The sequence below is a fragment of the Manis pentadactyla genome, chromosome X (assembly GCF_030020395.1).
Source record: "Manis pentadactyla isolate mManPen7 chromosome X, mManPen7.hap1, whole genome shotgun sequence".
Classification (NCBI taxonomy): Eukaryota; Metazoa; Chordata; class Mammalia; order Pholidota; family Manidae; genus Manis; species Manis pentadactyla.
In genome coordinates, this window is record NC_080038.1 from 61,645,426 (window position 1) to 61,672,808 (window position 27,383).

General features: G+C 37.2%; 1 protein-coding gene across 13 annotated transcripts in view; it reads left to right on the forward strand.

Moving 5' to 3' along the window:
* The first annotated feature begins 318 nt into the window (after positions 1-318).
* The window catches only part of EDA (ectodysplasin A), a 642,485-nt gene continuing 615,420 nt past the window's right edge, over positions 319-27,383 (forward strand). For 9 of the 13 annotated variants that reach the window (XM_036932441.2, XM_057495635.1, XM_057495636.1 and 6 more), the window contains exon 1: positions 319-934. In XM_036932441.2, coding sequence (XP_036788336.2) covers positions 539-934 — 396 coding nt within the window. In that variant the 5' untranslated portion in view covers positions 319-538. The remainder of the gene's footprint in view (positions 935-27,383) is intronic. The other 4 variants (XM_057495645.1, XM_057495644.1, XM_057495643.1 and 1 more) reach the window with 3 other exon arrangements.

The window sequence follows — 27,383 nt, forward strand, 5'->3', positions numbered from 1 at the left end:
AATACTTCTCAGTCTCTCCTCTACCCCCCTCCTCCCTGCTGTACCCGGGCTGAAGAGTTAAATTGGGGCGGAGTCTATGGGTGAGCGACAGAGGCCAACTGGAACGGGGCAAGCGGGAAGAACGGGGTGGGGCCTCCAGGCAGAGGCCAACCCACACGCCCCCAGGCCCCGCCCCGCAGCAGGAGGTGCAGGGTGGAAGGCAGGGGGCGGAGCCCGAGGCTTGGTGGGCCCGGTGGTTGGGCTTCCCAGCAGCCGCTTGAAGGGATGGGGCGGGGTCGGCCCGGGCCTCCTCCCTCATTCTCTCGGAGGGCCGAGCAGCCCCTGTCTCCTGCCCCTCCTCCTCTCTTTCCCACCCTTAGGAGTGAGGCTGCACATGCGGCTGCTCCGTGCTCTATTCCGCCCAGCCTTAGCAGCGCAGGAGCGGGTCCCTGCTGCCCACAGCAGATGGCAGAACAGTAGCAGCCTGTCAGGGGTCGACAACAGCTGAGGCAGAAGCGGCGGCCCCTTGGGCCTCAGAGAGAGGGTGTCTCCGGAGGCCATGGGCTACCCCGAGGTAGAGCGCAGGGAGCCCCTGCCCGCCGCAACTCCGAGGGAGCGGGTCAGCCAGGGCTGCGGCTGTCGTGGGGCCCCTGCCCAGGCGGGCGAAGGAAACAACTGCCGGCTCTTCCTGGGTTTCTTTGGCCTCTCCCTGGCCCTCCACCTGCTGACGTTGTGCTGCTACCTAGAGTTGCGCTCCGAGTTGCGGCGGGAACGGGGAGCCGAGTCCCGCCTTGGCGGCCCCGGCACCCCTGGCACCTATGGCACCTTGAGCAACCCCGGGGGCCTCGACCCTGACGGTTCCATCACCCGCCACTTCGGGCAGCAGTCATCTCAGCAACAGCCGCTGGTACCGGGAGAAACAACACTCCCCACAGACTCCCAGGACGGACACCAGGTGAGTCACCTAGTAGGGGCGGCGGCGGCGGCGGCGAGGCCCCCTCCCCTGTGGGCAGGGCGGGGGCCTTCCCCACAGGGCCCTGGGAAGGACTCTGCCACCTCGAGCCTAGCTGGAGGACAGACAGGACCAGGAGGGGGCAAGCTTGCGGGGGAGAGGGAGATCGCCGGGGGCAGGTTGTCCTCAGTCCCTGGTCCAGCTCGCCCAGACTTTTCGGGACCCTGGACTTGGGAACTCTGGCCCGCGCTCGCCGCCCCCGGCTACGGGCTGCCTCGGGAAGAGTTCGCGGCACTCCCGCCAGCAGCTTGGCCCTTCTGCTCCTGGTAAGATTCCCTGCCCGCGGTGCTTGTTTTTTCGCGTCCAGAGCTGATGTTAGCACTAGCAGGCTCCCCTTTGGAGTTGGAGTTGTAAACAGCTGTAATAACTGCTCCACGCCTGTTGAAAGAACTCTTAATCGTATTTTCAGCGTGGGTCCTTGTGCGTTGGCTAGAACTTGAGCTTATTCACGCTTACCTGCAATTTGAGACTGATTATCCTTCGTGTTCTAGTGAGGATCAGCACCCCTGAGGAATTCTGATAGCAATATGCCGTCTTGCTAGACAACTTTTGAACAGCAATTTCAGAAATCTATGGAAATAAAACTCACCCTTTGCATGCTTGTTCTGATTCTTTTTGGAAGATGGGCTAGGCAGAGTGGCTGTGAAGTGTCATTTACTACTGCAAACTTGAGAACAGGAATGTACTCATAGAATAATTACTCAAGAGTAATCTCTCAAGGGCGGTTTTTTGCAATCGTTATGGTGTTTGTGCCCTTGCTAGCAAACAGTTAGCTTTGGTGTTTGTTTTCTACTTCTTCAGCTCTTTATTCAAGTAAACTTAGTGTACTTAAAATAAGTATTCTCTTTACTGCCATATTTTGATTTATGTGAGTCTTAAGAGGGGCATCCAAGAATCCTTTGAGATGGTTAAAGAATAATAATGAATTAGTTCCTTTGGGGGAAAGGGACAACTCGTGCAAATAAGTTCCTTGAGGTGAGGGACCCAAGCCTTCTATATTTATAACCACATCCAGAGCCATTGTCATACTCTGTAAACATTATTTGTGGTATTTTGATCACCCATCCAAAGCTGGCCACACATTCATGGTAATACTGTAATGTTAGGACTGACACATTTTCTACATTGTGCATTGTAAAGTTGCCCTGAGCCTTAAAATGTCTTGCTACCATACTCCAACTTATATAACAGTTTATCAAAGAAGAGAATCAGTAAACATGTTTCCCATACTTGAAACTTTAAACACTGTAGTAAATGATAATTAACTAGGATTCTGGCTCCCTTTATCTACGCACCCCTGCCTCCACAATGCCCAGTACATACACTAAGCAGCTGAATACTGATATTCTGTGAAAAGCTGAAGGAATTGAATTTCCTTAGTCAAATGGTGGCCAAGGCTTTTGGTGTTCAGAATAGACAGACCCATGTTTATAGAGGATTAGCAGGACAGCTATACTCTAGGGCTTCTGTGATGGTATGCAACTCTCACAGGTTTATGATGGCATTTGGCTGCCTGTCCTTTTCATGGCACTTCAAATAGTACTGTCTAGGTTTAAATACGGCTCCCTATCTTCTGTCCTTTATTCTTACTGTTTTAATTTTTGTGAGCAGTAGAAGCAAGCATGCTGGCTCTTTACAATTGCTGAGATCAATTGGAGTCAGAATTTAAGAATTGTGAGGAGCCACAGGAGGCCATTTTGTTTGAGCCTCTTGGAGAACACCTAGGCCCTGAGGGGGAAGTGACTTGTCCAAGATCATACAACTACAGTCAAAATTAGAACGGAAGTTATTTTCTTGACTCCCAGTTCAGTGCCCATTCCCCATAGCATATTACCTCCTGGAGCCTTTTTGGGAAGTAGTGGGGTAGAGCTCCATAGTAGAATTTTTACAAAGTAGAGGGCTCAGATCTGCATACTTTTCTTATACTCCATCTGTATTTTGGCCAGACTAAGTTTAGCCATGTATTTCTTATTCTTCCTGAACTTCACTTTCAGGAGCACTAGAGTATGCTTTGAAGGAATTTTAGCCCAGACTCAACTTAAGTTTATCTTTAGGATATTAGTTTTAGTATAGACAAAAAAAAGGAAAGTTGATTGTTTTGATTGCTAGTAGAGTTAAATTCATACTGCTTCATCTTGGGTAAAATTTCTGGTGCCCTGGTGCACCCTCTGCTGGCTTTGCAGAGACATTTAATTGCAGTATCTGCTGACAGTCAAGATTCCAAGTTGTACTGACAGATTCTGATTCATGAATAAGGAAGTAAACAGCCTTGTGGGATTTGGCCACGTAGGTCATATTTTTATATTTTAGCTTTTCAACACAAACAGCTGCTGTTACAGCAATTCTTAGATGGAGAGGAAGAAAGCTAGACATGTACACCCTTCAAAGGACAGAACATTCAGGTTTCTTACCAGTTTATTTGCAAGGAGTGAAGGCAAACTGGTAAGAATACATTGCAGCAAGATCTCATGACACCAAGTGGGCTTAACAGTCAGAGGCACATAATTGTATCAGGTCATGCAAACCTATCCATGCTTAAGAGATAACGGGCTCAGTTATGACTCAAGAAAGGGATCTAGAAACCACTAAAGATGTATGTATGTCATCCCTTAATTATAAACATTTTAAAAGCGGATAGAGAATGAAATTGGGACAGTCAAGATACATAACAAAGAGATCAGCAAAGTTCTCCAAGGGAATTGTTAGAAAAGCCTCCCCAGTGGAAACACATTACTGATGATAAAAAGGGTCACTTCAGACCTTCTGGAATCATAACTGTCTCCTTAAGCTGTAGTAACCAAGTACCTGTAGATTTATCTGTATATTCACTGGAGATGATCTCAAGATCTGAGTTAGATAATACACAATATGATTGTTAGATTTAAAAAATTAAAATCACTGTTAATCATTGTGAAGAAGTTGGCTCACTTGTGACTGTGGTCCTCAAAGCCAAGAATATGGTAGTTGTCATGAGGAAGGGTGTTGAAAATAACGACAGAACAAAACTAATCTTTCCCATGTAAAAGACCAAAGTGGATTTGCATCCACAATTATATAAGAAATTCTGGTGGCTGATCCTCAAGAAACACCTAACAGCTGGTAAAAGTCCCCAGAAACCCAATTGAATTACCAAAGGATACAGAGACTTTTTAGTTGTTTTTTTCAGTCTGGAAAGGTGTTGAGGGAAGGATATTATCAAAATTGACCACACTATAAGAGATATGAGTAAGGTTAATATATTGGTATAATTTAACAATCTAGTTCAATAAATAGGAAGTCTTCTATGAGCCAGACACTGTATTAAGTATTAGGTATTTTTTAATGGTTAGAAGATTATCTAGGGAGGGATGCAAATAAAAGTATTACCTCATTCCAGTGATTGCCCCTATAGGCAATCTAAACCAAAGCTCTAAGAAGTGTTTAGAAAAAAATATGTATGGGAAGATTAAAAATAATTTATTTGGGACTGTTGGGGATATTTGGAATATGTTCCTAATTTGGCTTTCCACAAAACATTTCTTGGTTTAATTAGATGGAACTTTTATGTATCCAGATTTTAAATTACTTAGTAAAGCTGGTTGATCAAGAAAATGACTAGGAATCATTAAATCCAAGAGTATTTTTAGGGCATGGGATCTAGAAAAAATAGTTTTGTATAGATTTTCAAATCTGGACTTTTCAGTAAGACATTCAAATCTTTTGATCACCTGGATCCAATATACCTATTCCTTTTTCTCTCTCACTAACTCTATACCTACAACCCACTCAACATATCCTGTCTGGGAATCATTCTGTAGTTGTTATTACAGTTGTGTTTAGTAAGTCTTGTGTCATTATATTAAAGCTCCTCAGAAATCTGCCTCTTGTTTTTTCCACAATACCTGACACAGTGCTAATTATAGTTAGGGTACTTAAATAGTTGTTGAGTTGAGTATTATTTTGGTCCTTTGGAGATGTTAATGTAAAACAAAGATATTTTCTTTTATGTAACAGACCTGCTTCCCTCAGGTCTTGATTAGTCTCTGAATTGTCAGATATGCTTAGGTGAGTAAATAGTTCCACTGGTTTCTAGAATCATTAGGAAGTGAAATGTAGAAAAGCCCTAACCACATTACCTCTAGGATGGTGCACAAAACTTTCTGTAATGTATTGTTTGATGTTTTCTTTTATTTGCTTTTAGGCCTCATCTTTCTCTCAAATCTTGTGAAAAATAATCCATAATTTATTTGTACCTATCTTACAGAGAAGATCTCTTTATACTAGAGAATTGCTGAAACTGTTTAATCCCCAAAAATATTACCAAGAGAAATCATTTGCCTTGCCTGCAGAGTGGCCCTCATAGAGGGCCACCTTTATCTGACTACTCTATAAATAGTCATCACTTAGTTCTTCATTTCTTTTCCTATCTTTTCACTTTTATATTGAAGTAAACATGCACACCAAAAAGGTTGCAAATCATAATTGAACCTGATGAATTATTACAAAGAGAATATCCTAAAATTACCAGAACCCAGTTTGATAGAACTAGCATTCACAAGCTCCACCTTATGCTCCATCCCTATCACCATACTATCCTCTTTCTCCAAAGTTAATGATTATCCTAACTTCTAACATCATAGATTAGTTTTGTCCATTTTGCACTTAATATAAGTGAAATAAAATAGTGTGTTCTTTTAGGGTCTTTTTTTTTTTTTGATCAACACTATATGATTGATATCCATCATGTTGCATGCAGCTATAGTTTTTATTTTTATTTTTGTATATTATTCCCTTCTGTGAATATACCACAGCTTTTTAACTTGATCTACTGATTATGAGTATTTAGATTGTTTCTTGTTTGGTTTGTGGTAAGTAATGAAGCTATGAATATTATTATACATATCTTTTGGTTATATGTACTTGAATTTCTGTTGGATTTAGGATTAGAAAACTGGTTTATACAGAATGCATATTTTCAAATTTATTGATAATGACAGTCTAAATGTACCAATTTACATTCCCACCAACAATGTATGATACTTCTCGGTATTCCACATCCTTGCCAATACTTGTTATTATCACTCTTAATTATAGCCATTCTGGTGGGTGACTTTGTATTAATATCTCATTATGATTTTCATTGGCATTTCTCTGAAGACTGGTGAAGTTGTACTCTTTTTCATATGTTTGTCATCTATTAGGATATCTTCTTCACTGAAGTGCCTATGCAAGTATTTTGCCCATTTTTTTATTGGGTTGTTTGTTCTTTTTCTATAGAATTGTAGGATTTTTTAATATACTCTGGCTGTGAGCTAGTTTTGTATTTTTTATGTTGCAAACCGTTCCCATATCTTTTTTCATATCTTTTGGTGAACAGAAGTTTTTAATTTTAATGTGTCCAGTTTTTTATGTTTTCCTTTATGGCTAGTGTTTTTATGTGTTCCATTTAAGAAGTATTTTTCCTTTTTTAATATTTTGTTTTTTTATTGATGTATCATTGACATAAAATCTTATATTGGTTTCAAGAATACAATACAGTGGTTCAACAGTTATACATATTATTAAATCCTCACCCTCACTACTGCATGTTACTATCAGTAAACATAGGAAGGTTTTATAGAATCGCTGACTGTGTTCTACATGCTGTACTACCATCCCCATGAGCCATGCCAACCTCCCCCAAGGCAACCTCCAGTCACTTCTCAGTGTCTGTGTGTCTACTGATATTTTGTTTGTTTTGTTTTGTTTTAATATTACACAAGTCAGTGAAACATATGGTATTTGTCTTGGTCTGCCTGACTTATTTCACTTAGCATAATACATAATACCCTATAGGTCCATCCATGTTGTTGCAAATGGCAGGATCTCTCTTTTTTATGGTTGAATAATATTCCATTGTGTATATATACCATGTCTTTGTTATCCATTCATCTACTGATAGACACTTAGGGTCCTTCCATAACTTGGCTATTATAAATAATGAAGTGATAAACCTACAGGTGCATATATCTTTTTGAATCAGGGATTTTGTTTTCTTCAGGTAAATTCCTAGAAGTGGAATTACTGGGGCATATGGTATTTCTATTTTTAGTGTTTTTTGAGGAACCTTCATACTACTTTCCACAGTGGCTCCATCAATTTACATTCCCACCAACAAAATAGGAGGGTTCCCTTTTCTCTACATCCTCACAAACGCTTGTTATTTCTTGTCTTTTGCATGGTGGCCATTCTAACTTGTGAGAGGTGATGTCTCATTGTGTTTTTGATTTGAATTTCCCTGATGATTAGTGATGTGGAACATCTTTTCATGTGCCTGTTGGCCATCTATATTTCTTCTTTGGAGAAATGTCTGTTCAGGTCCTCTGCCCATTGTTTAATTGGTTTATTTGTTTTTTTTTGGTGTTGAGGCATATGAGTTTTATATATATATGTTGGATGTTAATTCCTTATCAGATAAATCATTTATGAATATATTCCTCCATACTGTAGGTTGACTTTTCATTCTGCTGATGGTGTACTTTTCTGTACAGAAGATTTTTAGTTTGATGTAACCCTACTTGTTCATTTTTTATTTTGTTTCCCTTGCCCAAGGAGATGTATCCAGGAAAAAATTGCTCATGATGGGTATTAGCTCTTCTTTAAATGTTTGGTAGAATTCAGCTGTGAAGCCATCTGATTCAGAAATTTTGTTTATTGGGAATTTTATGGTTTCCAATTTTAGGAGTTTTTAGGATTTTCTATGTATAATATGCTTATGTTTAAGAGATTTTTGCCTATGTTGTCTTAAAAGAGTTTTATGGTTACATGACTTAATTTACCTCTTTGATCCATTTCAAGTTTACTTTTGTGTATGGAGTTAGACAGTAATCCAGTTTCATTTTCTTGCATGTATCTGTCCAGTTTTCCCAACACCAGGTATTGAAGAGGCTCTCTTTCTCCTTTGTATATTCATGGGTCCTTTATTGTATATTAATTGAGAATATATGTGTGGGTTTATATCTGGGCTCTCTGTTCTGTTCCACTGATCTGTGGGTCTGTTCTTGTGCCATACTCTTGGTTACTGTAGCTTTGCAGTATAGCTTGAAATCTGTACAGTAACCATACTCTTTTGGTTACTGTAGCTTAATAGTATAGCTTGAATTCAGGGAGTATAGTACCCCCATCTTTGATCTTCCTTCTCAGGATTGCTTTGGCTATTTGGGGTCTTTTGTGGTTCCATATGAATTTTAGGATTATTTGCTCTAGTTCATTGAAAACTGTCACTGGTATTTTGATAGGGATTTCACTGAATCTGTAGATCGCTTTGGGCAGGTTGGCTATTTTGACAATATTAGTTCTTTATATCCATGAGTGTGGGATAGATTTTCATTTATTGGTGCCTTCTTTAATTTATATCATCAGTGTCTTATAGTTTTCAGAGTACAGGATCTTTCATCTTCTTGGCTGGGTTTATTCTTAGGTATTTTATTCTCCTTGATGCAATTGTAAATGGAATTGTTTTCCTGAGTTCTCTTTCAGCTAACCAGTTAGTATATAGGAATGCAACAGATTTTTGTATACTTTTTATCCTGCAACTTTGCTGAATCCATTTATTCTAACAGTTTTTTTGTAGAGTTTTTAGGATTTTCTATGTATAATATCATGTCATCTGCAAATAGTGGCAGTTTATCTCTTTCTTACCAGTTTGAATACCTTTTATTTCTTTCTCTTGCCTGATTGCAATGGTTAGGACTTCCAGTACTATGTTGAATAAAACTGGTGAGAGTGGGCATCTTTGTCTTGTTCCTGATCTTAAAGGAAAAGCTTTCAGCTGTGGGTTTGTCATATATGTCCTTTATTATGTTGAGGTATGTACCATGTATACCCATTTTGTTGAAAATTTTTATCATGAATGGATGTTAAATTTTGTCAAAACTTTTTCAGCACTTATTCATATAATCATGTAGCTTTTAGCCTTTTTGTTAATGTGGTGTATGACGCCGATTGGTTTACGAATATTGTGCCATCCTTGTGTCCCTGGAATCAATCCCACTTAGTTGTGATAGATGATCCTTTTGATATATTTTTGAATTTGGTTTGATAATATTTTGTTGATCTGGTAAAAAATTTTCTTTTTTATAGTGTCTTTGTCTGGTTTTGGTGTTGCTGGCCTCATAGAATGTTGCTGGTGATCCTGGCCTCATAGAATGAGTTTAGAAGTACTCACTCCTCTTACCTTTTGGAATAACTTAAGAAGGATGGGTATTAGCTCTTCTTTAAATGTTTGGTAGAATTCAGCTGTGAAGCCATCTGATCCAGAAATTTTGTTTATTGGGAATTTTATGGTTACCAATTCAATTTAAGTGCTGGTAATTGGAATGTTCAGATTTTCTGTTTCTTCCTGGGTCAGTCTTGGTAAGTTACATTTTTCTAGGAATTTGTCTATTGCTTCTAGGTAGTCCAATTTATTGGCATATAATTTTTCATAGTATTCTCTAATCACTGTGTTTCTGTGGTATCTGTTGTGACTCTTCCTTTTTTGTTTCTGATTTTGTTTATTTGTGTACTCTCTTTTTTCCTTGATAATTCTGGCTAGGCGTGTGTCTATTTTTTTAATCTTCTCACAGAACCAGTCATTGGTTTCTTTGACTTTTTCTACTGTTTTCTTATTCTCTATGTTATTTATTTCTGCTCTGATCTTTATTTTCTCCCTCCTTCTACTAACTTTAGGTTTATTAGTTCTTCATTTTCTAGATTCTTAAATTATGAGGTTAGATTTTATTTGGGATTGTTTTTGTTTCTTGAGGTGGGCTTTATTGCTATGTACTTTCCTCTAAGAACCACTTTGGTGGCATCCCACAAATTTGGGACTGTTGTATTTTTGTTTTCATTTGTCTCTGTGTATTGCTTGATTTCTGGTTTGATTTGTTCATTGAGCCATTGATTATTTAGAAGCATGCTGTTTAGCCTCTATGTGTTTGTAGGCTTTTTTGTTTTCTTTATATAATTTATTTCTAGTTTCATACCATTGTGGTCTGAGAAGTTACCTGATGCAATTTCAGTATTTTTGAGTTTACTGAGGCTCTTTTTGTGGCCTAGTATGAGATCTATTCTGGAAAGTGTTCCATGAACCCTTGAGAAAAATGTATATCCTATTGCTTTTGGGTGAAATGTTCTGTAGATATCTGTTAAGTACATCTGATCTAATGTGTTGTTCACTGACTCTGTTTCCTTATTTTCTGTCTGGTTTATCTCTCTATTGATGTGAGTGGTGTGTTAAAGTCTCCTCAAATGATTGAGTTGCAGTCTATTTGCCCCTTTAATTCTGTTAGTATTTATTTTACATATTTAGGTGTTCCTATGTTGAGTACATAGGCATTTATAATGGTTATGCCATCTTGTTGAATTGGCCCCTTTATCATTATGTAATGCCCTTCTTTGTCTCTTGTCACTTTGTTTTGAAGTCTATTTTGACTGACATAAGTACTACTACTCCCGCTTTCTCTCCCTATTATTTGCATGAAATATCCTTTTAATTGTCAATCTCTGTATGTCTTTGGGTCTGAAACGAGTCTCTTGTAGGCAGGATATAGATGGGTCTTATTTCTTTATCTTTTCTGTGTTGGAGGAGTTTTCTGCCTTGTCTTCCTTCTCCGCTGTATTTTTTCCCCTGAGAAGTACTTTTCTACCTTAGATCATGTAGATACTCTCCAATGTTATCTTCTAGGAGCTTTATGTTTTTGCCATCCACATTTACATCTGCAATGCATCTGGAAATTATTTATGTGTATGGTAAGATATAATGGCCAAGCTTCCACTTTTTCTTACAGATACTCAACAGACCCAGGCCATTTATTATAAGGAATGTCTTTTTCTCCACATGTATGCACTGTCACCTTTGTCATAAATCAAGTGAACTGTTTGTTCTGTTCTGTTAGTCTATTTGTCATTGCACCAATACCATAGTCTTAATTATGGACTTTATATTTTGATATCTGATAAAGCAAGTCCTTCCACCTTGTTCCTTTTCATTAAAATTATTTGAGATGTTCTCGGCCCTTTGCATTTATCTTTCTATTTTTAAATCAGCTTGTCACATTTCACAAAATAAAAGAATAATTCTGAAGAGAATGACATCAGCAAGATAGTGGGTTAGAAATTCCTGGACTTTCCTTCCCCCCACCATCACACCAATTCAGCAACAACTCATGGACAAATTCCCTTTGTGATAAATACAGGAATGAATTGAAGTGCTCTTATACTCAGGACAAACATGAAGCCAGGCTCAGTAAAGCTGGTAGGAATATGTGGGATACCCTATTACTAGAGTCCCTGAAACTGGCACAGTACCATGTGATAAGGAACAGACCCCCCTAGCTTTCAGCTGCTCCAAGGGGAGGTAAGGATTTGGTTCATACAACCAGCACCCCATGTTTTTTGAGGACTGGTTTCTGTCTTGCTAGTCTTAGAACTCTGAGTGTCTGCCTAGGGAAGGACAGAGATGGTGGCTTCAGCTGATAGACACCATAGATCAACACACTTGCTGAGCACAGAGAAAGAACCCAAAAAAATCCCAGCTCTAAACATTTCCCCTGGGGAAGGAAAGAGTTTATATGTGCATCCAGTGCTCCAGCTACTCCAGGGCTGCCCAAAGAACTGGCATGTGACTTGCCAGTCTAGGAGTTCTGAGGGGTCCAGCACAGTCTAGCCTGGGGGATAACAGAGGGGATGGCTGAAACTGCTAGATGCCATAGATCTTCCCTCCTGCTTAGCATAGTGGATGAAACATCCCAGCTTACTGCTGGAGATGGAAGAGTTAATCTGTGCATTCAGTGCCACAACTTCTCTGGGGCTTCCCAAAGAACTGGCATCTGTCTTGCCAGTCATGGAGGTCTGATGTGTCTAGCACAGTCTAGCCACCTAGGAGAGAATGGAGATGGAGAATTGGACTAGTAATGCCATAGGCTCTGCCCCCTACCCAAACTTAGAGTAAGCAGACAAGAATCACAGCTGATTTCTTCTCTCTGGGTTGGGGAGAGTTGGTAGAGGCCCCTGGAATCTATAACCAGGCTGATCGGTAGAGATCATCTCCTGCATAAGGCCAGTCCCTGAAGACTTGGAGAGGTGGAGAGGTGCTTGCTTTGTGTAATGTGCAGACATCAACATAGAGAGTAAAGGGAAATGAAGAATCAGCAAAGATACTCCAAACAAAAGAACATACTAAATCTCTAGAAATTGACCCTGGTGAAACAGAATTATTAGATTTACCTGATAGATAATTCAAAATAACTGCTATAAAGATGCCCACAAGGATGAAGAGAAGAACTCCTGGTCAAAATGAAAATTTCAACAGAGGTAGAAAATATTAAGAAGAGCTGAACAGAAACCATGGAGCTAAAGAATACAATAGCTAAACTGAAAAATTCATGAGAGAGATTCAACAGCAGACTAGATAAAGCATAAGAAAAGGTCAGTGTAGTAAGATAGGTCATTGGAAATAAGTAATAGAAAACAAAACAAAAATAGAATGATAAAAGGTGAAACAGCTTATGGAACTTATGGAATACCATCAAGCAGACCAAGATAGGCATTAGGGGAGTCTCAGAAGAGAGAGAGAAAGGACTCAAGGCTTATTCAAAGAAATAATGACTGAAAACTTTCCAAATCTGGGGAGGGAAATGGACAACTAGATCCAAGAAGTATAAAAGGTACTAAATAAATGAACTGAAGAGGAATCCATACCAAGACACATTTTAATCAAATTGTCAGAAGTCAAAGGCAAAGAGAGAATTTTGAAAGCAAGAGAAAATTGACTTATATAAGGAACCACCATAAGGTTATGAGCAAATATTTCAGCAGTAACCCTGCAGGCAGGAAGGGAGCAGGATGATATATTCAGAGTGCTTAAAGTAAAAATATTTCAACCAAGTATACTATACCTGTCAAAATTCTCCATCAGAAATAGTGTCAAATAAAGACATTCCTAGATAGATAAAAACTGTGGAAGTTTATTACTGCTAGACCTGCCTTATTATGTGAAATACCAAAGGGAGTTTATCCAACTCGAAATGAAAGGACTCATGATGGCATAAGTGTGAAACTCACTGGTAAAAGTAAATATATAGAAACATACAGAATACTGTATTACTGCAATGGTAGTAGATAAATCATTTTTGTTTCTAGTATAAAAGTTAAATGAAAAAAAATTAAAGAACTATAAAAATTGTGTTCAAAGATACACAACATTAATAGATGTAAAATGTGACAAAAGTAACAAACTGTATGGGGAAGAAGTTATAGAATTTTTGTATGCAACTGACTTGTCAGCTTAAAATAGATTGTTATAAGCTGTTTTATGTAAGCCCCAAGATAACCACAAAACATACCTATAGAAGTTACACAAAAGAAAAAGGAATAAAATCATACCAATACAAAAAATCAACAAAACACAAAGAAGAAGAACAACAGAGAAAATGCAGACAAAAGAATTTCAAGACCAATAGGAAACAACTAACAAAATGGCAATAGTAAACCCTCTCCTATCAATAATTACTTTAAATATGTATAGGTAAAAATTTCTCAGTCAAAGACAGAGTGGCAAAATAGGTAAAAGTTAGACCCAACTGTATGCTTTGTATAAGAAGTCACTTTAGATTTAAGAACACAGATAGGCTGAACATAAAAGAATGGAAAGACATAGTCCGTGGAAATGGTAACAAAAAGAGAGCAGGGTTGGCTATATTTATCTCAGACAAAATAGACTTTAAGTCAAAAACTGTCAGATGAGACAAATGCATTATACAATGATTAAAAGGTCAATCCAAATGGAAGGTATAACAACTATAAATATATATGCACCAACATCAGAGAACCTAAATACACAAAACAAACATTGACAGAACTGAGAGGAGAAATAGACAGCAATACAATAATAGTAATTGACTTTAATACTCCGGTTGATATAATGGATAGAAAGAACATCTGGACAGAAGAACAAAAAACAGAGGACTTGAAGAACAGTGTAGACCAAATGGTCTTAACATATAGAGAACATACCATCCAACAGCAGCAGAATACACATTATTTGCAAGCACATGTATCTTTCTCCAAGGAAGGTAATATGTTAGGTCACAAAACAAGTCTTCACAAATTTAAGAAGATTGAAATCACTCCAAGTATCTTTTCTGAACACAATGTAATGAAACTAGAAATGAATAGCAGGAGGAAAACTGGAAAATTCACAAACATACTAAAGGTAACACACTTTTGAACCACCATTGGGCCAAGAAGAAATCAAAAAGGAAATTAGAATTCACCTCAAGACAAACAAAACCCAAACACAACATACCAAAACTTATGAGATGCAGCAAAAGTAGTACTGAGAAGAAAGTTAATAGCAATAAATGCCAACATTAAAAGAGAAGAAAGATCTTAAATAATTTAACTTTACAGTTCAAAAAGCTAGAAAAAGAAGAACAAAGTAAGCCCAAAGTTAGAAGAAGGGTGGAAATAATAGATTAGAGCAGAAATAAACAAAATAGAAGATAGGAAACAATTAAACTAAGAGTTGTTTGAAAAAAATAGAAGTGACAAACCCTTAGCTAGACTAAATAGAATAAAAAAGAGATGACTCATAAAATCAGAAATGAACAAAGCATAACAACTGAAGAAAAAGAAATAAGAAAGATCATAAGAGACTACTATAGACAATTGTGTGTCAAGAAACTGGATAACCTAGAATAAATGAATAAATTTCTGGAAACATACAGTGCACCAAGACTAAATCATGAAGAATTAGAAGTCTGAACACATCTATAGCTTGAATAGAGATTGACTCAGTAATCAAAAATATCTCAACAACAACAAAAAACCCCAGGATGGTTATTATCAAAAAGCAGTAGGAAGAATAATGTCAAAATGACCATCCTGCCTAAAGCAATCTACAGATTCAATGCAATCCCTATCAAAATACTGACAGCATTTTTTAACAAACTGTAACAAATAGTTCTAAAATTCATATGGAATCAAAGAAGACTCCAAATAGCCAAAGCAATCCTGAGAAGGAAGAATAAAGCTGGGGGGATTACGCTCCCCAACTTCACACTCTACTGCAAAGCCATAGTAATCAAAACAATTTAGTACTGGCCAAAGAACAGACCCATAGATCAATGGAACAGAATAGAGAGCCCAGATATAAACCCACACATATATGGCCAATTAATATATGATAAAGGAGCCATGGACATACGATAGGGAAATGACAGCCTCTTCAACAGCTGGTGTTGGCAAAACTGGACAGATATATCTAAGAGAATGAAACTGAATTACTGTCTAACCCCATACACAAAAGTAAACTTGAAATGGATCAAAGACCTGAATGTAAGTAATGAAACCATAAAACTCTTAGGAAAAACATAGGCAAGAATTTCTTGAATAAAAACATGAGCAAGTTTTTCATGAACATATCTCCCCTGGCAAGGGAAACAAAATAAAACATGAGCAAGTGGGTCTATATCAAACTAGAAAGCTTCTGTACAGCAAAAGACACCATCAGTAGAACAAAAAGGCATCCTACAGTATGGGAGAATATAGTCATAAATGAAATATCTGATAAGGGGTTGACATCCAAAATATATAAAGAGCTCATGCTCCTCAAGAACCAAAAAGCAAATAGCCCGATTAAAAAATGGGCAGAGGATCTGAACAGACACTTCTCCAAAGAATAAATTCAGATGGCCAACAGGCACATAAAAAGATGTTCCACATTGCTTATCATGAGAGAAATGCAAATTAAAACCACAATGAGATATTACCTCAGACCAGTTAGGATGGCCACCATCCAAAAGACAAACAGCAAATGCTGGTTAGGATGCAGAGAAAGGGGAACCCTCCTTCACTGCTGGTGGGAACGTAAATTAGTTCAACCATTGTGGAAAGCAGTATGGAAGTTCCTCAAAAAACTAAAAACAGAAAAACCATTTGAGCCAGGAATTCCATTCCTAGGAATTTACCCTAAGAAAACATGATCACACATTCAAAAAGACATATGCACACCTATGTTTATCACAGCACTATTTACCATAGTGAAGAAATGGAAGCAACCTAAGTGTCCATCAGGAGAAGAATGGATAAAGAAGAGGTGGTACATATGCACAGTGGAATATTATTCAGCCATAAAAAGAAAACAAATTCTACCATTTGCAACAACATGGATGGAGCTCGAGGGTATTATGCTTAGTTAAATAAGCCAGGGAGTGAAAGACAAGTACCAAATGATTCCACTCCTCTGTGAAGTATAAGAACAAAGGAAAAACTGAGGGAACAAAACAGCAGCAGACTCACAGAACTCAAAAATGGTCTAACAGTTACCAAGGGGAAATGGACTGGGGAGGGTGGGTGGGAAGGGTGGGATAAGGGGATTAAGAGGCATTATGATTAGCATACATAATATAGGGGGGACACAAGGAAGGCAGTATTGCACAGAGAAGACAAGTAGTGTCTCTATAGCATCTTACTCTGCTGATGGACAGTGACTGTAATGGGGTATGTGGTGGGGACTTGACAATAGGGGGAATGTAGTAACCACAATGTTGCTCATGTGAAACCTGAGCATTGTATATCAGTGATACCTTAATACAAAATAAGTGTAGAGGGATAAATACCAAATTAAAAAAAAAGACAACTGTTAGGATATGGAAAAATTAGAACCTTTGTATACTATAAGCATGTAAAATGGTGCTGTCATTGGGAAACAGGAAGTTCCTCAAAAGATTAAAAATAAAACTGCCATATGATCTAACTATCCCAATTCTAGGTGTTTATCCAAATGTATTGAAAAAGGATCTTGAAGAGATATTTGAGCTCCTGTGTTCATTATAGCATTATTCACAATAGTGAAGATGTAGAAAGTCTAAATATCCATTGATGCATAAATAGATAAAAAATTTGATGTAAATAGATAAAAAGTTTTGTGTATACATACAATAGAGTAATATTCAGCTTTAAAAAGTGAAATTCTGCATTATGTGACAACATGGATGAACCTTGTGATCATTGTGCTAAGTGAGAATAAGCCAGTCACAAAGACAAATACTGCATGATCCCCCTTATGTGAGGTATCTGAAATAGTAAATTTATAGAATCAAGGAGTGGAATGTTGGTTGCTTAGAGCTAGGGGAGGGTGAAATGTGGAGTTGCTAATCAATGGGCATTAAGTTTCACTTAAGCAATATAAGTTCTAGAGGTCTGCTGTACAACATTATACCTACAGTCAACAATAATGTACAAAAATTTCATTAAGAGGGTAGATCTCATGTTAAGTGTTCTTACCATAATAAAATAAAGTTAAGGAAAAAGCCCTCCTGGGATTTTGATGTTGATTGCATTGAACTAAAAACCACTGTTTAGAGAAAACTTGTATTTTTATGATACTGAGTGTTCAGTCTATGACTGTGAATATACCTCCATTTATTTAGGTCTTCTTTATTTTTCTTCAATAATATTTTACAATTTTCCATGTAGAACTCCTGTATACCTTTTGTTAGATTTACTCCAAGGCATTTGATATTTTTGAAGCCATTTTAAGTATCTGCAGTTAATGTTCTGATCCATCACCCAAGTTCCCCTTAAGGAAAGAAGGACTTATTACCTCACCTGCTGTAAGTGCTACCAGAAGAGAGATCTCAGCTGACAGGCCTCTTAAATTTCTTTTTGTTTGAAGAAAACTGTCTCATCCAAAGAGATGCTCCTTCCAGGGCATCCTACATCCAATGACTGATCAATGAGGAGTTATAAAGGCTTGCCCCTTCTCCACAAATCTAGAAACATTTGAAGGGCCATATCACTCTAGAGCTCCCTGTGAATTTGCCTAGGACCCTTTTGGGATTGCTTTTTTCCATTCTCTTGCACATACACTGATCCCAGAAGGACTTCCTAATAAAAGTCCTGCCTTTATACGCTGTGTCTCCCAATCTGCTTTGCAGGTAAGCCAACCTGGGACCATATCAATTTAAAATCTTATTTTTTAATTGCTTTTGACTGATACTTAGAAACAGTTTATTTTTATATATTGACTTTATCTCAAGCATCTTGCTGGAAGCAATTATTAATCCTAATAAATTATCTGTAGGTTCTTTTGGATTTTTCTGTATACTGTGAAAAAGAACTTTTGTTTTTTCCTTTTCTATATGTATACTCAAAATTTTTTCCAAGCTTATTGTATCAACTTGAACCTTCAGAACAATGTTGAATAGAAGTAGTGATAGCAGGCATCCTTATTCTATTCCTAATCTCAGAGGGAAAAACTTGTAACATTTCCCCTTTACGTATGATGTTTATTGTAGTCTTTTAAAAAATATATCAATTAAAAAGTTCTTTTCTAGTCCTAGTTTACTAAGAGTTTTGTTTTAATCATGTATGGATATATCATTATACCAGATGATTTTCCTGTAGCTATTGACATATCATATGATTTTTTTCCTTTCCTCTTTTAATGTGGTGTTAAGCCAACCTTGCAGCAGTGGATAAACCATACTTGGTCTTAATATATTATTCATTTTATGTATTGCTACATTTGGTTTGCTAAAATTTCACTTAGGATCTTTGAATCTATCTATATACATGGGTGAGATTAGTGTGTAATTTTCCATCCTTACCAGGTTTGGATCAAGGTTATAATGTTATAAAATTAGTTGAAAGTGTTCCTTTTTTATTTTTTGTCTGTAAGAGTTTATGTGAAATATTATGTAGTGATATTTCATCTAAATGTTTGGTAGAATTGGTGAAGGCCTGAATTTTATTCAGGAGGTGGGGAGGATGGAGAGATTTTAAACTCTAGATTTGGTTTCTTATTAGACATAAAATTTTCAGATTTTCTGCTTTTGCTTATGTCAGTTTCAGTAAGTTTTATGTTATAGGAATTTCTTTATTTTAGCAAAAATTTTAATTCATTCACATAAGGAATTTAATGACATCTTCAATGTCTGTAGTTTATTTGTGGTAAATGTACATAACATAAAATTCACCATTATATCCATTTTAACTATACAGTTCAGTGGCATGAATTACATTCACAATGTTGTATATCCATCACCATTATCTGTTTTCAGAACTCTTTCATCCTCTCAAACTCTGTACCCATTACAGCAGTAATTCCCTATTTCCTCTTCTGCTAGCCCCTGGAACCTCTATTCTACTTTTTTTTCCTTTTTTTTTTATTAAGGTATGATTGATATACACTCTTATAAAGGTTTCACATGAAAAAACAATGTGGTTACTACATTTACCCATATTATCAAGTCCCCACCCATACCCCAATGCAGTCACTGTCCATCAGTGCAGCAAGATGCCACAGATTCACTATGTGCCTTCTCTGTGCTACACTGTTCTCTCTGTGATACCCCACACCATGTGTATAAAACATACTACTTCTCAATCGCCTTCTCCCTCACTCCCCACCTGCGCTCCCATACCCCTTCCCTTTCATAACTAATTCATGGAGTCTCTGAGTTTGCTGCCATTTTGTTCCTTCAGTTTTGCTTCATTGTTATACTCCACAAATGAGGGAAATCATTTGGCATTTGTCTTTCTCTGCCTGGCTTATTTCACAGAGCATAATGTCCTCCAGCTCCACCCATGTTGTTGCAAATGGTAGGATTTGTTTCTTTCTTATGGCTGAATAGTATTCCATTGTGTATATATACCACCTCTTCTTTATCCATGCATCTACTGATAGACACTTAGGTTGCTTCCATATCTTGGCTATTGTAAAAAGTACTGTGATAAACATAGGGGTGCATATGTCTTTTTGAATCTGAGAAGTTGTATCCTTTGGGTAAATTCGAAGGAGTGGGATTCCCCGGTTAAATGGAATTTCTATTTTTAGGTTTTTGAGGAATCTCCATATTGCTTTCCACAATGGTTGAACTAGCTTACATTCCCACCAGCAGTGTAGGAGGGTTCCCCTTTCTCTGCATCCTCGCCAATATTTGTTGTTCTTGGTTTCTTCAATGCTGGCCATCCTTACTGGTGTGAGGTGATATCTCATTGTGGTTTTAATTTGCATTTCCCTGATGATTAGTGATGTGGGGCATCTTTTCATGTGCCTGTTGGCCATCTGAATTTCTTCTTTGGAGAACTGTCTGTTCATATCCTCTGCCCATTTGTTAATCGGGTTATTTGCTTTTTGGGTGTTGAGGTGCGTAAAGTCTTTATATATTTTGGATGTTAACCCCTTGTCAGATATGTCATTTACAAATATATTCTCCCATACTATAGGATGCCTTTTTGTTCTGTTGATGGTGTCCTTTGCCATACAGAAACTTTTTAGTTTGATGTAGTCCCATGAGTTCATTTTTGCTTTTGTTTCCCTTTCTTGATGAGATGCGTTCAGGAAGAAGTTGCTCATGCTTATATTCAGGAGATGTTTGCCTATGTGGTCTTCTAAGAGTTTTATGGTTTCATGACTTAGATTCAAGTCTTTAATCCATTTCGAGTTTACTTTTGTGTATGGGGTTAAACAATAATCCAGTTTCATTCTCTTGCATGTAGCTGACCAGTTTTGCCAAGATCAGCTGTTGTAGAGGCTGTCATTTTTCCATTGTATGTCCATGGCTCCTTTATCATTTATTAATTGACCATATATGGTTGGGTTTATATCAGGGCTCTCTAGTCTGTTCCATTGGTCTATGGGTCTGTTCTTGTGCCAATACCAAATTGTCTTGATTACTGTAGCTTTGTAGTAGAGCTTGAAGTTGGGGAGCGTAATTTCCTCTGCTTTATTCTTCATTCTCAGGATTGCTTTCGCTATTCGGGGTCTTTTATGCTTCATATGAATTTTAGGACAATTTACTCTAGTTGTTGAAGAATCCTGTTGGTATTTTGATAGGAATTGCATTGAATCTATAGATTGCTTTAGGCAAGATGGCCATTTTGACAATATTGTTCCTATCCATGAGCACGGGATGTGTTTCCATTTATTGGTATCTTCCTTAATTTCTCTCATGAGTGTCTTGTAGTTTTCAGAGTATAGGTCTTTCACTTCCTTGGTTAGGTTTATTCCTAGGCATTTTATTCTTTTGGATGTAATTGTGAATGGAATTGTTTTCCTGATTTCTCTCTCTGCAAGTTCATTGTTAGTGCATAGGAATGCCACAGATTTCTGTGTATTAATTTTGTATCCTGCAACTTTGCTGAATTCAGATATTAGGTCTAGTAGTTTTGGAGTGGATTCTTTAGGGAGTTTTATGTACAATATCATGTCATCTGCAAATAGGGACAGTTTAACTTCTTTCTTGCCAATCTAGATGCCTTTTATTTCTTTGTGTTGTGTGATTGCCGTGGCTAGGACCTCCAGTACTATGTTGAATAGAGGTGGGGAAAGTAGGCATCCTTGTCTTGTTCCCAGTCTTAAAAGAAAAGCTTTCAGCTTCTCACTGTTAAGTATAATGTTGGCTGTGGGTCTGTCACATATGGCCTTTGTTATGTTGAGGTACTTGCCCTCTATACCCATTTTGTTAAGAGTTTTTATCATGAATGGATGTTGAATTTTGTCAAATGTTTTTAAGCATCTGTGGAGGTGATCATGTGGTTTTTGTCCTTTTTGTTGATGTGGTGGATGATGTTGATGGATTTTCGAATGTTGTGCCATCCTTGCATTCCTGGAATAAATCCTACCTGATCATGATGGATGATCTTTTTTATATATTTTTAAATTTGGTTTGCTAATATTTTGTTGAGTATTTTTGCATCTGTGTTCATCAGGTATATTGGTCTGTAATTTTCTTTTTTTGTGGTGTCTTTGCCTGGTTTTGCTATTAGAGTGATGCTGGCCTCATAGAATGAGTTTCAAAGTACTGCCTCCTCTTCTAATTTTTGGAAAACTTTAAGAAGAATGTGTGTTAGGGATTCACTGAATGTTTGATAAAATTCAGCTGTGAAGTTATCTGGTACAGGCATTTTGTTCTTAGGTAGTTTTTTGATTACCAGTTCATTTTTGTTACTGGTACTTGGGATTTTCAGATTTTCTGTTTTTTCCTTGGTCAGCCTTGGAAGGTGGTATTTTTCTAGAAAGTTGTCCATTTCTTCTAGGTTATCCAGTTTGTTAGAATATAATTTTTCATAGTGTTCTCTAATAATTCTTTGTATTTCTGTGGTGTCCGTAATGATTTTTCCTTTTTCATTTCCGATTCTGTTTATGTGTGTAGACTCTCTTTTTTTCTTGATAAGTTTGGCTAGGGGTTTATCTATTTTGTTTATTTTCTCAATGACCAGCTCTTGCTTTCATTGATTCTACTGTTTTATTCTTCTCGATTTTATTTATTTCTGCTCTAGTCTTTATTATGTCCCTCTTACTGACTTTGGGCCTCATTTGTTCTCCTTTTTCTAGTTTCATAAATTGTGAGTTTAGACTGCTTATATGGGATTGTTCTTCTTTCCTGAGGTAGGCCTCTATTGCAGTATACTTTCCTCTTATCACGGCCTTGGCTACATCCCACAGATTTTGTGGTGTTGAATTATTGTTGTCATTTATCTCCATATATTGGTTGGTCTCTGTTTTTATTTGGTCATTGATCCATTGGTTATTTTGGAGCATCTTGTGAAGCCTCCATGTGTTTGTGTGATTTTTCATTTTCTTTGTGTAATTTATCTCGAGTTTCATACCTTTGTTGTCTGAGAAAATGGTTGGTACAATTTCAGTCTTTTTTAATTTACTGAGGCTCTTTTTGTGTGCTAGTATATGGTCTATTCTTGAAAATGTTCCATGTGCACTTGAGAAGAATGTGTATTGTGCTGTGTTTGGGTGTAGAGTTCTATAGATGTCTGTTAGGTCCATCTGTCCTAATGTGTTGTTCAGTGCCTCTGTCTCCTTACTTATTTTCTGTCTGGTTGATCTGTCCTTCAGAGTGAATGGAGTGTTGGTCTCCTAGAATGAATGCATTGCATTCTATTTCCTTCTTTAATTCAGTTAGTATTTGTTTCACATATGTAGGTGCTCCTGTATTGGGAGCATGGATATTTATAATGGTTATATCTTCTTCTTGGATTGACCCCTTTATCATTCTATAATGTCCTTCTTTTTCTCTTGGGACTTTTTTTGTTTTGAAGTCTATTTTGTCTGATACAGGTACTGCAACTCCTGCTTTTTTCTCTCTATTTGTTGCATGAAGTATCTTTTTCCATCCCTTCACTTTTAGTCTATGTATGTCTTTGGGGTTAAAGTGAGTCTCTTCTGGGGAGCAGAGATGGGTCTTGTTTTTTAATCCATTCAGTGACTCTATATCTTGATTGGTGCATTCATTCCATTTACATTTAGGGCGATAATCAATAGGTATGTACTTATTGCCATCGCAGACTTTAGATTCGTGGTTACCGAAGGTTCAAGGTTAACTTCTTTACTATCTAAGAGTTCAACTTAGCTCACTTAATATAATATTACAAACACAGTCTAAAGGTTCTTTTCTTTTTCTCCCTCCTTGAGTTTTTATATATTAGGTATCATATTCTGTTCTGCTTGTCCATCACTTGATTGACTTTGGGGATAGTTTATTTAATTTTGCATTTGCTTAGTAATTAGCTGTTCTACTTTCTTTACTGTAGTTTTATATCCTCTGATGACAGCTATTAAACCTTAGGAACACTTCCATCTATAGCAGTCCCTCCGAAATAAACTGTAGAGATGGTTTGTGGGAGGTAATTTCTCTCAGCTTTTGCTTATCTGGAAATTGTTTAATCCCTCCTTCAAACTTGAATGATAATCTTGCCGGATAAAATAATTTTGGTTCAAGGCCCTTCTGCTTCATGTCCTTAAATACATCATGCCACTCCCTTCTGGCCTGTAAGGTTTCTGCTGAGAAGTCTGATGTTAGCCTGATGCGCTTTCCTTTGTATGTGATCTTATTTCTTTCTCTGGCTGCTTTTAACAGTCTGTCCTTATCCTTGATCTTTGCCATTTTAATTACTGTATGTCTTGGTGTTGTCCTCCTTGGGTCCCTTGTGTTGGGAGATCTGTGCATCTCCATGGCCTGAGAGACTATGTCCTTCCCCAGATTGGGGAAGTTTTCAGCAGTTACCTCCTTAAAGACACTTTCTTTCCCTTTCTCTCTATTCTTCTTCTTCTTGAATCCCTATAATGCGAATGTTGTTCCGTTTGGATTGGTCACACAGTTCTTTCAGTCTTCTTTCATTCCTAGAGATTCTCTTTTCTCTCTGTGCCTCGGCTTCTTTGTGTTCCTGTTCTCTCGTTTCTATTTCATTTATCATCTCCTCCACCATATCCAATCTGCTTTTAATACCCTCCATTGTGCTATTCAATGAATGGATCTCTGACCGGAATTCATTCCTGAGTTCTTGAATATCTTTCCGTACCTCCTGTAGCATGTTAATGATTTTTATTTTGAACTCCCTTTCAGGAAGAGTCACGAGTTCCATGTCATTTAAATCTTTCTCTGGAGTTATATTAATGATTTTACTCTGTACCAAGTTCCTTTGGCATTTTAATTTGTATATGGTGCCCTCTATTGTCCAGAAGCTCTACACTCTGGAGCTCCTCACAGCCCCTGAAGCAATGTTGGGGTTCACAGGGGAGTGGTATTGGTGCCTGGGGGGAGGAATTAGCTGTTTCCTGTTTCCCTGCTGCTGCTATGCCTGCCTCCACTGCCTGAACCAGTGGACCAAGCACACAGGTGTAAGCTTTTGTCCTAGAGCGGCCAGATATGGATCCCTGCTTTCCACCAGCACCTGGAATCTCAGTCTCTCTAGGACTTCTGCCTGTCTTAGCTTTCCAACCCCGTAATCACGCGAGTATCATGAAAGCACCATGAAATGTAGGTTTGTGCTCCCAGAGCAGATCTCTGGAGCTAGATATTCAGCAGTCCCAAGCCTTCCACTCCCTCCCTGCTCTATTTCTCTTCCTCCCACTGGTGAGCTGGGATAGGGAAAAGGCTTGGGTCTCGCCGGGACACAGCTTTGGTTCTTTACCCTGTTCCAGAAGGTCTGCTCTTTTCTCCAGGTGTATGCAGTCTGGCACAGTCCTCTTTCCTGTTGCTCCCTCAGGGTTAGTTGTATTAATTATATTTTTGTTTTATATGTGGTTTTAGGAGGAAGCCTCTGTCTCACCTCTCATGCCGCCATCTTTAATCCTCTCCCTCTATTCTACTTTTTGTCCCTGAATTTGCCTGTTCTAGGTACCTCATATCAGTGGAATCATACAATATTTGTCCTTTCTGTCTAATTCCACTAAGGATAATGTTTTCAAGATTCATTGATGTTGTAGCATGTATCAGAATTTTATTCCTTTTTATGGCTGAATATTCTCTGTGTGTGTGTGTATACCATATTTGGTTTATCGATTCATTTGTTGATGGACACTTGGATTGTTTGTACTTTTTGGCTATTGTGAATAGTGTTGCTGTGAATATTGATGTACCAGTATCTGTTTGAGTCCCTGCTTTTGTTCTCTTATATGGAATTGCAGGATAATTTGGTAATTCTGTTTAATTTTTTTAAGAACTGACAAACTTTTCCACAGTGGGCTGTACCATTTTACATTCCCACATGCAACGCACAAGGATTCCAGTTTCTCCACATCCTTACCAACACTTGTTATTTCCTATATTTTAGGAAACAACTATCCTAATGCGTATGAGGTGTTTCTCACTGTGGTTATATTAACTGTTTTAAAAACTTTGTTTTAAAATAATTTTAGGTCCATTACAGTGATGGTATGAAGAGGTCATGTGGACCCTTCAGCGAGTTTCCCCCAGTGGTTACATCTTATGTAACTATAGTACAATATAAAATCCAGAAAATATGTGTAGGTATAAAGTATGTGTATAGTTCTCTCATTTTATCATGTGTATAGTTTTGTAACCACTATTGCCATGAATATACAGAACTCTTTCATCACCACAAAGATATCCTTTGTGCTACCTCTTATATTCATATCCCTTCCCACTCCCCATCATTTCTAAACCTAGCAACTAATCTTTTCTTCTCTTCATCTTTAATTTTGTCATTTTGAGAGTATTATACAAGTGGAATCATACAGTGTGTAGCATTTTGATATTGTCTTTTTTATCAGTATAATGCCCTTAAGATTCATGCAAATTGTTATATATTACAGCATTTGTGTACTTTAGTGTGTTTAAATTAACTTCTAATCTGTATGTTCTGCAGTGTACTCTCCCTTTCACTCCTGATAGTATTAGTGTACACTCTTTTTTTCTTGGTTAGTCTTACCAGGGATGTATCAGTTTCATAGTTGATCCAAACTATGGATTGTTTGTTTTCTACTTCATTAATTTCTGCTATTAACTTTTAAATTTTCTTATTTCTAATTTCTTTAGTTTTAATTTTAAAATTAAATAGTATTTTTTAAAAACTGGTTTCTTGAGAAGGTACTTAAATCATTCCTCTTTTCTAATATGTGCATTTTAGAGTATAAATTTCCCTCTGGGCACAGTTTTAGCATATCACATAACTTTTGACATGTTTTATTTTCATTATTCAGTACAAAAAGTATTTTCTGATTTTCATTGTGGTTTCTTTTTTAGTCATTTTAAGTTTATTTGTTGATTTCCAAACATGGTAATTTTCTAGTTTTCATTTCATTATTGGTTTCCAGCTTAATTCCACTGTGGTTATGGGACATGTCTATATGACTTAAAGTACTTGCTATTCATGGGAACTTTGTGGCCCAACATATAGTCCATTTTTGTAATTGCTCTGTGTGCAGTTGAAAGAATATATGTCCTGTTGGTATTTCTTTTCAAATAGGTCAAATTGTGTTTTTCAAATATTTTTTCCCTGATTTTTTTGTCTACTTGCCTTATCAGTTGCTGAGATATTTATGTTAAAAATCTCTCATGATGATTATGTATTTATCCATGTCTTTTAGTTCTTGCAATTTTTGGTTCATATATTTTGAAATAATGTTATTAGGTACATACAAATTTCGAACTCCTATATCTTCCACTTGAGTTAAACCTTTTGTTGTTATGAAATGACCCTCTTTACCTCTAGTAATGCTTTTTACCTTAAACTTAATGTTTTTTGATACTAATACTGCTACTTTCTTTTGGATATCACTTGCATAATATACCCTCCATCTTTTAAAATTTTAATCCTTCTGTATGTTCTAAATGCATCTCTTATAAATAGACATATTTTTCCTTTTTAATTCAGTATGTCTTTTAACTAGCACATTTAATCACATTCATTTAATGTAATTGATTATACATTTGGCTTTATATATATAACATCATATTGTTGGTATTCTACTTTTCCTGCCTGTTCTATGAACCTTTTCTCTCCTATTACCTGCTTTTGGATTTTTTCACTCATTCTTGTACCCTTTGTTAATTTTGTAGATGTACATTCTTTTACTGTTGTTTCAGCAAATATCCTAAAGATTATGCATTCTTGACTTGTTATTGTC